The sequence below is a fragment of the Brassica napus genome, chromosome A4 (assembly GCF_020379485.1).
Source record: "Brassica napus cultivar Da-Ae chromosome A4, Da-Ae, whole genome shotgun sequence".
Classification (NCBI taxonomy): Eukaryota; Viridiplantae; Streptophyta; class Magnoliopsida; order Brassicales; family Brassicaceae; genus Brassica; species Brassica napus.
The window spans coordinates 996,085-1,010,009 of record NC_063437.1 but is presented as its reverse complement, the minus strand read 5'-3'; the positions used below and the strand labels follow the sequence as shown (position 1 = coordinate 1,010,009).

The window sequence follows — 13,925 nt, the reverse complement described above, 5'->3', positions numbered from 1 at the left end:
GGAGCATTGAACATCTACCGTTTCAAATTACAATGCATCTTTGTAGAGTTAATTAATTGTTTGGGGGTGAATCGTAAAGAGTGCCAAAAGTTAGGGTTAAAAGATATAAAACAAGGAAATGAAAAGAAGATAGGATAAATCTGGGCCTGAGGGATCGATGGGCTTTGATTTGACGAGCCCAAAACGGTTAAAACGTGATTCAACCAAGCAATAAACGATAACTATGCTTATGAAAATGCCAAGACTATACATGATCAAAGCCTAAGCAGAAAAAAAATGTATATTGTTTCTTTCTTTCTTTTTGCAGTTTTAGAGTTTGAGAGAATAACCAAGAGTACAGAGATTCAATGAAGCTACATTACTCAATAAGTTAACTGCAAGTGACATCCGAGTAGAATCCTACTATTGTCCTCCTCTCACAGTTCTGGATACTAACCAGCTCCACATCGAAAACTTCAAATTGCTTCGAGCTGAAGAAGGTCGAAGGTCCCACCTGGTTACATCCAAATGATGTAGACAGCAACATATTATTAGTCAAAAATATGATCAATCTTATAGATAAAGACAGGTAAAAGATTCATCTACATTAGTTTACTTATGTCCTAAACGAGCAGACTCAATCTAGAAGTTCCATTTAACAAAAAAATAGTGTTGATGTCAGGTGAATGTGTATTCACTAGTAACCAAGTTTGTTGTCTAGAATAATGAACATCCAACACTGTTCTATAAACGGTCTAGGCAAGTGGACCCGCCTAAACGGCAACTCGGATCTAAACGAAACGATTTTCCACACATTTTAAAAAAAATCGGTTTAGGCATGTGCCTAAACAATAATCCTCTATATAGCGTCTAACCACCGTCTAGCATTGACAGTCAAGAAGAACGGTGTAAAGTATAAGAAGTAGGAACTAACCGGAGGTCCCAGTTCTGGAGGGATGATGATCCTTCTTCGTCCACCAGGCTTCATGTCGCGAATGCCCATTTCAAATCCTGCATTAGCAGAAAAAAAACAATCTTCAACATGTTAGATTCTTCGTTAACAATCATACACATTAGACTGCATCATATATTTTTAACTTGCCTGGAACAAGTGCATTGGTTCCCATGCGGATCTTAGCAGGTGAGCCTTGAATGTAAGTACTGTCTATTCGTCTTCCGGACTCATTATATCCAATATAATGAAAAGTCACCTATCAAACAAACACCATAATAGTATCATAACCAAAACTCTAGTCCCTTTTTGTGATTTGAGTCTAGGATGGGATAATGTACCTGCTGACCATCTTTAGGGCAATCACCTTGACCAACATCGAAATCTCGATATATAAGTCCTGAATCTGCCTTTACGTAATTATCTGAAGCTACTACCTTAACCTCAAAACCTGCACTATCACCAGCAAACACAATAATAAGTATTATATTCAGTAAGAATATTAACTCAAAATGAGAAAATAGTTTTGTTTAGAGATGCAATAATAAGAAGCGTTTAAACCTTCTCTAACAAAGTTGGGAAACTCATCAGGAGCATTGTTCTCTCTCTGTATCCTCTTGTTCTGTTCTAGTAACCTTCTCTCGTCATAAGGGCTCTTTGATTTAGTCTTGGCAGACGATGGTAACGTTGCAAACAAACACGGTGAAGTAACCAAAACGTAAACAAGATTCCTCCTACTCAAGCTGCAGTTTTTTAAAAACCTTATCGTCATCAACAATGGCACAACCAAAGAACAGACCAAAAGTAATTTACCTTTGGTACTTTGGTTCTTGACTCAATGAACAACACGTCGTGCTTTTGCTCCGACATTTCAAGATCCCGAGGCTTTCACCTACAAAAACTCACACGCTTAAGCTTACTTTACTCAAGAACCAGCTTACTCTGTCTGATGATAGAGACAAGAACTCACATAGAAACGTAAGCTTCGGAGAGAGAGGATTTGATAAAATCGTCACCATAGCTTTCTGCAACATCCAATGTTATCCTAACTTCTTCTTCTGCATTTCATTTCATGGATAATTTCGCCTTACCTCCTCTGCTTTCAGTTTATTACAATTTAGTCCCCAGATTTTTTTTTCGGACAAATCCTTTCCTCTAGTCCTTTAGTCAAAGACAGTTGACTTGGCTTTTCAAACAAAACCATCCTCTAGTTAACTATGCAGGTTCGGTTGGTTTGGTTCAACATATTTTTTTATCGAATTAATCTGAAATAAAGTTTGGTTCAGTTAGGTACTCGATTAGTTCGAATTGTGAGAATCTTACTAAAGTTTTTGATTCCAGTTTAATTTTAGTTTAATTTTGTTAAATTTTGGATGAATTCGGTTAATTTCAGTTAAATTTTGTAAATTCAATTCGAAATTTAGTTAATTCACTTAGTTCGCTTTAAAATTTTGAAATGGCTGGTATAATATTTTAAATTAAAAACAAAAAACAAAGCAAACCAAGCCGAAAACTGATCCTAAAAAAAAAAAAACTATTGAATCAAAGAGGATTTTCTAACCGAAATTTCGGTTCAAAATCCCAGCCCTACCTCTAGTCATAAGTCAAATACAGTCAAAGAGCATAATTATTCATTAATAAATTTTCATTTTACTCAACAGTATAAACCTCAAACAAAGAGAGTGATGATTCAACAAGATTCTCATCAACAAATGCAGACAAATAAATTATTACATCAAAATAATACAAGTAAAAATGAAGCAATGGTGAGTGTAGTGTAGTATCATCTGAAGTGTATGTTTCTGATAACGCCAGTGCCACCTCCTCTTCGTTGCTCACCAGAATGAAGTTTCTGCAACCTAATCTGTTCTCTGAACTTTGCTATGAACTCATCAGCCTTTTTATCAACTTCGTAATGCTCATTGCTTGCATTGCTCTGGCTTTCCCAAACAGCAGCAACTTCTTCCTCTTCCTCCTCCAAAGTAACATCAGGTTGCTCTGCCTCACTCTCTTCCATAACATCATCATCATCATCATCTTCTGGCTCTGATGTAGTGAGAGTTTCTGAATGCTTCTCCTGGTGTAGTACTATTGCTAGTTCTTGTTGCCATTGTCTTCTTGGTTTTCTTCTTCCTGCCCTATCATCAGATGAATCAGATCTTATAGTCCTCACAGACTTTCCTATTGATGAAACTTTACTAGAACCTCTCCAAGATTGTGGTTCACATCTTGGACGGTTTGATATTACTTCCTTGTTATCATCATAATCCTCAGAGTCATCATCATCCTCTGAGTTTCTTTTGTTGTCTTTCACCACCAAAGTTTCACTGCCACCTCGTGAAGAACGCCTTGAAGCTTTATCATTCCTTGGTTTGAACTCCAAAGAGTCGTGGCTCCGTACCTTCTTGACACTCATCTTGTGATGCTCAGACTCTAACCCTTTCTCAAACAAATGGCTATCACTCTTCTGCTGAAGATACCGTCTTCTAGTAGTGGAACGATCAGCACCATCAACGGGTGGTGATAAGGTTAGATCAGGAGGATAAGATCTGCGAGACTTGCTCTTCCCTTTCAAAGAACTTTCATCACTCAGCAGTTTAAGTGATTTAGATCCTGGTCCCTCTAGTTCATCTACAAACCCTCTTCTCACACCTTCCTCTAACAAAGAACCATCACTATAATGCTGAGAGTGTAACACACGCCTGTGAGTCTCATCGGTCACTATCTCTGGCGATGGAGACGGTGGCAATGATGGCGAACTACACCGTGATGACCCTTGAAGACTCTTCTCCTCCACATTAGAGTTTAAAGACTCCCCAGAGACAGAACGAGAAGGCGAGTATCTGTTCTTCTGATCATTGGACTCAAAGCTAGTCCGTGATGAAGAAGAAGAAACACTAGACCGGGTCGTAAACCGGGTTTCATCGTCTCCCATTGCCATCATCTCAGCCACGACCTCATCATCATCATCAGCCAATGACTCCTCCTCAGCTTTCTCCTTCTCCTCCTCAAGAGCCGACCTTAAACTCCTAACCGGCAAGCCTAGCGACTGGTGCACAACGTGACCATCAAGACCATAAGCTGGTCTCGCAACCACAACAACCTTAGACCTCCCTTGCGAATACCGCGAGTTCCAGGCTTGCACTTGATTGATCTCAGCGTACTCAGACTTATTCGTCTCCTCTTCCTCCTCCTCGTCGAAAACAGAGGAAGCCTGGAGGATTCCAGACACGTAAGACAAGGAAGACTCATCTACACAACTCACCCTCGACTCAACGTTTGATTCTCCGACGTTCCTGCGGCTGAACAAACCGTAAGCGACGGCAATGCCGACAAAGAGGAGGTGAATCAGCTCCCAGAGCTTGGTGAGAACCGTCTCTCCGACGAAGTCGGGAGCCTGAGAAGGGAACAATGGCAAGGCGAGGAGGAACATACCGAGTAGGATAGGCTTAGAGAAGAATCCTCCACCGGTTGGGGAGGCAGACGGCGGCGTAGCGGCGGCGGTGGTGCTTCGCGGAGGAGAAGGATGCTTGGTGTATGAACTCGGAGACGCCATTTGATTTTGAGATCTCGAGTGGGAGAAGAAGGAAGAAGGAGTGTTGTTTAGGGCTTTATTGGGGTTGTGGTAAGGTATGTGGAGGAAGGAAAGAAGACTTCGTAGCGACGTAAAAGACAGATCTAACATTAAAGTTGTGTTTTGTTCAGACAAAGAGTGAGAATGCAAACTATCTTGCAACAGAGAGAGAGAGAGAGATTAAAGAAGCTGCTTGTCGGAAAGTCTGTTGTCGGGATTTACGGAATTGACCCTTGGCGTTATCTGCTACGCGAAGCATTCGACGTCGGTTGATATTTTTTTAACATTAGAACAAAAGAAGGGAAGATCGTATCTTTCAGTTCAGTGTCCTGCAAGAGATTCTAGATTGGTCTGACTTCCGTCTTATGTGGACCCAGTTAATGTCCAAATGTTTATGTTACGTCACGTACATGGGCCTATACAGTTTTATTTTGATTAGGAAAACTACTGGGCCGATTATTTCAAGCTAGGCCCAAGCATAGATTATTTGATGTTGATTCTTGGTGGTTTTTGAAAAATGGTGGATCATATAAATCTGAATTTCGCAGTAATTGCCGTTAAAATTTTTTTTTTTAAAAAAATTTAATGGGCCATGTGAAAGAAAAAATCATTTTCATGTAATGATCTTCCTCGCAATTTCGTTTGTGAATCCTACTATATAAAAGGAGCTAAATCATAGCTTCCTAAGCCTATCCACATGTGCACAAATAATCAGGACCAATCAATATGCCAGGTCATCACGAAGTGGGCTTGCAATTAAAAAAATGAAATCTTCACGGCCCAGTCAATAGCCTCATCCCGCAATAGAAAGTGGCCGCTCTACAAGACCACTCACAATAAACCTAGCAGACATCGTCTACGTCTTATCTTATTGTAATTCTTCTTCGTTACCTACCAAATACTATTTACTTTGGACAATTACTTATTTCAACTGTCAAACTATTTTCTTTTGAATTTTCTATTTTTTCAGACAATTTATTATTTCTTACTGTTTTATTATTTATTTTTAGCTAAGTCACTAATTTATTAATTTAAAAATACCCTTAATTAATATTATATATATATTAAAAATGAATTTTTTATTAGTAATATTAAATTTCTATTTTATATTAAAATTTAGTTAGTTTTTCTTATTTGTCATATTTTGTTAGGTTTTAGACTTTTAGATAGGTTATTGATTTATTATTAATTTCTAACTGATTCGCTAATGTGTTAATTAAAAGAATACCCTTAATGAATTTTATATATAATTAAAAACGAATTTTATTTTAATCATATAAAATTTATATGTTATATTAATATTAAATAAATGATTTTAAAATAATATAATAAAATTATCAAAAAAATTTAAAATAAGATAATTCTTATTTATATTTTGTAGCTATCTGAAAACAATAATTTTATTATAAAAGTTAAAAAGATACAAAAAATTATAATTAAATATTATTCAAGAAAAAAACATTTATATAAAGATATTTTCTAAACTATTTCTAAGATATGAGTGTTTTAAAAAATTTAACACGGGATGTTTAGAACACGGGATTATGCTTATGAGAGAGTGGCTCGGGAATGGGCTTCGAGATGGGTCGTCATGAGAGAAAGGTAAATGGGGGAGACGGCGATTAGGTTATTCAGAGGATGAGAAAGCTGTGTGCGTTTTGGCTTGAGTTTCAACAATACGTAGATTAGGGTTAATGGGCTGGGTTGGGATAAAGTGAATTATCAGATTGATGGGATTAATGGGCTGGGCTGGGTGAAAGTAAATTATCTGAGTTTGGCTTCACTTCGGCTGATGGCGCAAAACAAAAATACGGAGTCAGAGAATGAGTTAGCGCACAGGAAGCCCGATCGTGATTTTAATTTGAAGCCTAATCTGGCAGTGACGTGGCAATTTGATTGGTCCTGATTATTTTGAGCATGTGGCTAGCTTTAGGAAGCTTAAAAATAGTCCATTTTATATAGTGGGATATGAACCGGCTAAGTTTCCTTTAATCTTAAAATAGTCCGCCCAAGATAATACAACCTCTCATTTCACATACAGCCACTATAAATTTCTAAAAAAAAACTAAATTCTACTATCAAACCCATCCAACAAATTTACTACTACCAGTTCTAATTATGACCCGGCCTACTTTAATTTTTAAATAAACATGTCAATAATTTTTAAAAACAAACAAAACCATAACTATGTTCACTTCCAAAAAATATGAAATTAATAAAAATGGGCAATACAAAATAATTCTCATTCTTATCTGTGTAGAACATGCAACAGGAGATCAAAACAATTGGGGCGATACCCTCGGACCTCATCCAATAATCGTTAGGATCATTAGGATCTGACCCATCACAAATCACAAAAAGAAAAATGCTTTCCTAAGAACAACTTTCATTTGTTTTGACATCCAGATTTGTCTTAAAATACTTACTCTTAATTATTCCAACTACATTTTAAATGATGGCTATTAACCACTAAACATGAACAAAAAATAGAAGGGAGGGTGCCTATTTCTACGTCTGACACAATGTACCAACGCTTCGAGGAAGGGAAAATTTATCACATTTGATATTTTAATCTTCTTCCCAATAACCAACGTTCAGGCTTACCGTTCAACCATACATAATCAATATCAATGAGACAACAATTATTACACCGATTCAAGAAAACATTTCACCGATTCCTTCATACATATTCCGGCCCCAACGCTACTCTCAGTTGATCAGGTTAGCAAGTGCAACCAACTTCCTCCCAGGTAAAAAAAAACAAAAACCAGATGTTGTTGGCCGCATATGCCTCATATAAAAGGAGCTAAATCATAGCTTCCTAAGCCTATCCACATGTGCACAAATAATGAGGACCAATCAATATGCCAGGTCATCACGAAGTGGGCTTGCAATTAAAAAAAGGAAATCTTCACGGCCCAGTCAATAGCCTCATCCCGCAATAGAAAGTGGCCGCTCTACAAGACCACTCACAATAAACCTAGTAGACATCGTCTACGTCTTATCTTATTGTAATTCTTCTTCGTTACCTACCAAATATTATTTACTTTGGACAATTACTTATTTCAACTGTCAAACTATTTTCTTTTGAATTTTCTATTTTTTCAGACAATTTATTATTTCTACTGTTTTCTTTAACAATATATGAACCGGCTAAGTTTCCTTTAATCTTAAAATAGTCCGCCCAAGATAATACAACCTCTCATTTCACACACAGCCACTATAAATTTCTAAAAAAAAGCTAAATTCTACTATCAAACCCATCCAACAAATTTACTACTACCAGTTCTAATTATGACCCGGCCTACTTTAATTTTTAAATAAACATGTCAATAATTTTTAAAAACAAACAAAACCATAACTATGTTCACTTCCAAAAAAATATGAAATTAATAAAAATGGGCAATACAAAATAATTCTCATTCTTATCTGTGTAGAACATGCAACAGGAGATCAAAACAATTGGGGCGATACCCTCGGACCTCATCCAATAATCGTTAGGATCATTAGGATCTGACCCATCACAAGTCACAAAAAGAAAAATGCTTTCCTAGGAACAACTTTCATTTGTTTTGACATCCAGGTTTGTCTTAAAATACTTACTTTTAATTATTCCAACTACATTTTAAATGATGGCTATTAACCACTAAACATGAACAAAAAATAGAAGGGAGGGTGCCTATTTCTACGTCTGACACAATGTACCAACGCTTCGAGGAAGGGAAAATTTATCACATTTGATATTTTAATCTTCTTCCCAATAACCAACGTTCAGGCTTACCGTTCAACCATACATAATCAATATCAATGAGACAACAATTATTACACTGATTCAAGAAAACATTTCACTGATTCCTTCATACATATTCCGGCCCCAACGCTACTCTCAGTTGATCAGGTTAGCAAGTGCAACCAACTTCCTCCCAGGTAAAAAAAAACCAAAAACCAGATGTTGTTGGCCGCATATGCCTCATCCAAGGAAGTGATTTATATAATCACTACACAGATTCAAAAATCATCATTGGATTGCGTTTAGACAGGTACTAACTTTACAACTAAACAAAATATAATACTATAATTATTTTTAGTTCGAAATTGGTACGTCTAACTTTATGGGACAAGGAGGCATCTAATTTCAGAGAGTTAAATCACATATCTACCAGGAAGAACCAAATCGTAATCATCACAAGTATCATTCCACGATTACATGAAGGTAATAAACTAAACATAAAGTTTACGACAAACTAGATGCTTACAAATATTTGACTTTCTCAGGAAAACTATCACTCACAACCACACCTGGATCGCACTTCTACTTTGACAACGATATTGATATCATACAATGCTTCGAAAAGAAGAATAAACTGCTATCCTAAGCCTCATAGCAAACGACACCAGTCAACTTTTAAAACACTTACGTTACCACTTCCTACGTCAATTAAATAGGCACACACAAATACTATTTTCTCTTACGAATATTAAATTCCTCAAAACAATTTATTATTCAAACTTACTGTTTTTTTTTTTTTAAAATGATCACCGCTTCCAACATCTTTGCATTATAAAATAAACAAAATTTAACTTACCCTTTCAGAAACTTCAAAACTCCAAATTTAAATTGAGCTGACTTTTATTAAACATGTAATCCGCGCTAGCGCGGACACCGACCCTAGTTTTCACATAAAAGAGACTACATTCGCACGTAGTTAAAGATTAATGTCCTTTAGATTGTACTACTCCTTCCATGTTTAATGCTATAAGCGTTTAATGCAGTTCAGTTAACGATTTATTTATTTTATTTTAACTGGTTAATTCTTGGTGGTTTCTACTAATTTTGGATTCATGTAGATGCAAGTTTCTTAGTAATTTCAGTGAGTCATGTAAAAACAAGAATCTAATGATCTTCCACGCAATTTCCTTTATGTAGAATTTTATTCCACATAAAGACACCACTTTCGTTATAACTTTATTACACCAAAAAAAAAGGTCACTTGCATGTGTATAAATATACCTCTCCCATGTCTAGTAGCAAAGACCACACAGAAAAAGAGCATTGATGGAGTCTGCTAAATCAAACATGAATGCCCATCGTGATGCGCCACGGTGACCGGCTCGACCATTGTGAGCCAATATGGGTTTCAACCGCTGAGAGACCGTGGGATCCTCCGCTCGTACACGATGGTAAGGTTCGAGCCTTTCAAACCGGTCAAAGAATCCGATCTCAGATTGGGTTTCCGATTCACCGTGTCTTTGTTTCTCCTTTCCTCCGCTGCATCCAGACCGCTGCCGAAGTCGTCGCCGCTCTCTCAGCCGACGATCTCGGTGACAACGCTATGCCTTCCATCGATATCTCTAAGCTCAAGGTTAGACAATAACACTAATTCTTTAGAGTGTAATATAGTAGACTTAGTAGTTTTTTACTTTTTACTAATGTTAGTGATGTATCAATATCATAATTACTTTTTTACTAATGTTGGTGAAAGCCTAATAGTGTGTGTCTGTGAATATATACCTACAAAGTACGTATATCTGAGTTGTGATAGATCGTATTAATTCACAAAGTACGTATATATATATATTGAATTGTATGATAAATTTACTAATTTTGTAAGCTGAAACTTCAAAAAGTCTGTTGATCATTTTTATTGAAGCATTAGGGATGCTTTATGCCTTGTCTATTGTGCTTCAGGTGGCTATCGAATTTGGATTGTGCGAGACACTGAACACAATGGCTATTAAGAGTGACGTTGTTCCCAAAGATGGGAAGTTTGATTTCAAGTTTTCAGATCTTGAAGCTATGTTTCCTGAGGGAACATTTGATCACAATGTGGAAATGGCTTATAAAGAGGTACTCTCTCTACAACATTCTTATAGAAGATTCCTACTTAATCGATCTTCTTCATTTCTTTGACTATATTTTCCACGATTCTATGCTGGTTGTGTCTAGTTTCCACAGTGGGGAGAATCTGTGGAAGCCTTTAAAGAAAGATATGTTAATACATTGAAGATTCTTGCAGAGAAGTATCCTTCAGAGAATTTGTTGCTAGTCACCCACTGTAAGCAAAAACATTATGGCTTTTTTTAGTTTTATCTCAAAACCGACATTTGTCTAATCTTGAGACCGTTTATTGTTTGAAATTTTCAGGGGGAGGTGTAAGTTCTATGCTTTACAAATACTTCAAAGACGCAACTAAGTACTTAGTAGATTACTGTGGTTGTGTTGAGTTGAGAAGGCAGCTTATGGATAATGATGGATTTGGTGAATCTGTGGACTTTGAGGTGGTTACAAGTCATGGTGTAGCTTTCAAGGACAACAAAGCCCCGATTCATGGTCCTCTTATAATCCAATCTCCCATATAGATGGCTTTTATATGAATATTTTTGTGACGGTTAGATTCAGTGAAACATGATTCAATAATTTTTCATTCTCTTCCACAAATTTTCGATAACACACATATTTATGGTTCATTTTCTTTATTTTATTTTTGGTTTTTTTTTTCATTTTCCCCTTTTCCACTCATGTAATCTATGTTTCATTTTAATCAATAAGAGATATCATATTAAAATATAAATTGAAATGTTGTACTACTTTAATTATTGAAGGGGAATACTATAAGCAGAGTAGAAACAACAACAACGACAATAACATGAAATGAAATTTTAAGGAGATTAAAAGCATAGCTATCATTTCTCGTTGCTATTATCTGGGAGCAATGATAAACCTTACGTGCGTCCTTCACGTAGGAGGGGCACTTGCACTTCTCATCAAGGATCGATACCAAACGCATAAGCTCTTTCTTAGACTTGCAATATATATTCATTGCCTCCACAATCTTCTGGCAGTTTGCTGGCCATTTAAAATACGATTTCTTTCAAGGCTTTGCACTTGGTTTCATCAAACTTTACGTTTTTGGATGTAGTGGAAAAAACATGACTTATCAAGGAGAATATATTAACTTCTTAATTGTTTCCAGTCAATACTTATTAGACTTGGCTTATATATAAAAGATATTTTTAATGGATGTAAATGTAATATATATATTATATGTACTTTTAGAACCTATAACCTAGAACTTTCTATTGGGATGCTCTTTTTTTGTCAATGGAATATATTAAAACTCAAATGTTTAAATGGTTACAACCAGAGCCATGCTCGACGGTAAGACGATAAAAATCAGAATTAATCTCAACGGTAAACTGAACAACAAAGATAGTACACTAAAACATAAGATAGGAATGTTGGCAGGAGAGACTTGCTCAATGTGAAGAGGTCCTTGAATAATCTTCACTTGTATCCCTAAAGGAACGAAAGCTCCAACAAGCACGTAAACGACGTTGATACACCCAAGCTAATGGGTTTGAGACGAGGCTGCAAAGCCCCAAGAAAAGCTAGAACTAGCTAAATAGTCCAGCAAACAAACAGCTCTATTTCCAACATTGTCTGAAAAGACTATGTGAATCTCATATACATCAGAGAAAATACTCAGTGATAAGTAGGATAAGCCGGCTGAACCTAACATCATATCCCATTCCATTATAGAATTTTGATAAGTTTCTTGGGCTTCCAACTTAAAACCAATTGGGAATTAGTGGATTGATCCAAGTCACTTATATATTACTCAAGTCCCTTTCATATATTCGATGTGGGATCTTCTCTCCAATACCCTCCCTCGAGATAATGGTGCGTATAACCATTAATCTCGCAGAATCCATCATACCCCCTCCGAAATCATGCTTTTATTTTCTAGCGATCTCGGCGGAACTGAGCCTTCTATGGGCCATCAGCTAATGGGATGATCGGGCCACTGTCCGGGCCGGATTAATGGGTCAGGGTATTGGGCCCGCTCTGATACCATGATAAGTTTCTTGGGCTTCCAACTTAAAACCAATTGGCAATTAGTGGATTGATCCAAGTCACTTATATATTACTCAAGTCCCTTTCATATATTCGATGTGGGATCTTCTCTCCAATACCCTCCCTCGAGATAATGGTGCGTATAACCATTAATCTCGCAGAATCCATCATACCCCCTCCGAAATCATGCTTTTATTTTCTAGCGATCTCGGCGGAACTGAGCCTTCTATGGGCCATCAGCTAATGGGATGATCGGGCCACTGTCCGGGCCGGATTAATGGGTCAGGGTATTGGGCCCGCTCTGATACCATGATAAGTTTCTTGGGCTTCCAACTTAAAACCAATTGGCAATTAGTGGATTGATCCAAGTCACTTATATATTACTCAAGTCCCTTTCATATATTCGATGTGGGATCTTCTCTCCAATAAATTTGACATTACAAAGCTTGATATGGACACAGACAGAAGGAATTGTGGTACGAGACCACAAGAAAGTACCTTCGGGTTATGGGAAGGAGGATACACAAGAGAGGGATGTCGTCTAAGTGAACCGGTTGCAAGGCTCAAGCCCATAAGGCCCACTAAGATTGGGATTTTCTTTTGGCACATCAACGCACCCAAGACGCCGTCGGAGCACGAGGCATCATCGGTGGGAGCTGTCGTCGTGATTCAGGTGAGTCTTGTCGAGAATGAGCTGAGTACAGAGTACTTGTTGTTGTGGGGGTTGAGGCGGTGTTAAAGAGGGAGATCCGGGCTCGAGGATAAGAGCATGAGAGAAGCGCAAGAGCAAAGCGCATGGCGTGGTGGTGGTGTTCTTAACTCTATTACCATCGGTTCATCACATCCACTTTTCGTAATGTCTCTTAAAACAATTCGAATGTGAGTTCTCACTTGATAGCTAAAAGTACATTAAAAATATAAAAACAGAGAGACATAGATACAAATTATCATATGAATAACTTTAGTCATCCATGTCATCTTTTAGATATTTTAAAATATAATTAATAAAATAATAAAACATATTAAATAACAATATTTTGTGGCTTGGAAACTCAATTTGAGAATCTCTCTACTGAGGTTGCTCTGTTATCCAGCCAGTAGATCCAAATATCTGCGGACTAATAACAATGTTTATATGTTTATTACCTCTATGCATTTCATTTTCGTCTATGCGTTTACTTGGACTACTTAATAGCAGGTCACATCTTACTACAATATTATTTTACAGATGTTTCTTTTTTGTGCAACTGATTTTACAGTATGCTATTATGCATTAATTATTTAATTTTATATATTGTAGAAAGTTAAAAGATGTACTAGTTGACCAGAAATGGAGAATGCAGTTCAATTATGAATTAACGATTTATTTATTTAATCAGTTCATTCTTGGTGGTTTCTGTATATGAATGCTGGATTATATAAGATATAAACTTCGTTGTAATTTCACTGATTCTTCTAAAAAAATATACTAAATGACTTATTGTGCAATGATCAACGTCTAACGTACTCCAAAGGTCACACCACGGCTAACAACCAGAGCAACAATGAAATCTGTTAATTCGAAT

The 13,925-nt window shown here is 36.7% G+C and overlaps 1 protein-coding gene and 1 pseudogene across 2 annotated transcripts; one reads left to right on the top strand and one right to left on the bottom strand.

Moving 5' to 3' along the window:
* Positions 1 to 262: 262 nt before the first annotated feature.
* LOC106445097 (peptidyl-prolyl cis-trans isomerase FKBP20-2, chloroplastic) lies at positions 263 to 4,864 on the bottom strand. Of its 2 annotated transcripts, XM_013886595.3 has the most exons (7): positions 1,902 to 2,064; positions 1,745 to 1,823; positions 1,493 to 1,674; positions 1,273 to 1,382; positions 1,082 to 1,190; positions 914 to 990; positions 263 to 493 (listed from the first exon to the last, which is right to left on the bottom strand). In XM_013886595.3, exons 1-7 carry the CDS (start codon positions 1,963 to 1,965, stop codon positions 371 to 373), a joined length of 744 nt encoding a protein of 247 aa, XP_013742049.1. In that variant the 5' UTR covers positions 1,966 to 2,064; the 3' UTR covers positions 263 to 370. The 2 variants fall into 2 exon arrangements, with proteins under 2 accessions (XP_013742049.1, XP_048634266.1); XM_048778309.1 differs by lacking the exons at positions 263 to 493; positions 914 to 990; positions 1,082 to 1,190; positions 1,273 to 1,382 and having other exon boundaries at positions 1,555 to 1,674; positions 1,902 to 4,864.
* A 4,682-nt stretch (positions 4,865 to 9,546) lies between these two features.
* LOC106449097 lies at positions 9,547 to 11,077 on the top strand (annotated as a pseudogene).
* The last annotated feature ends 2,848 nt before the right edge of the window (positions 11,078 to 13,925 follow it).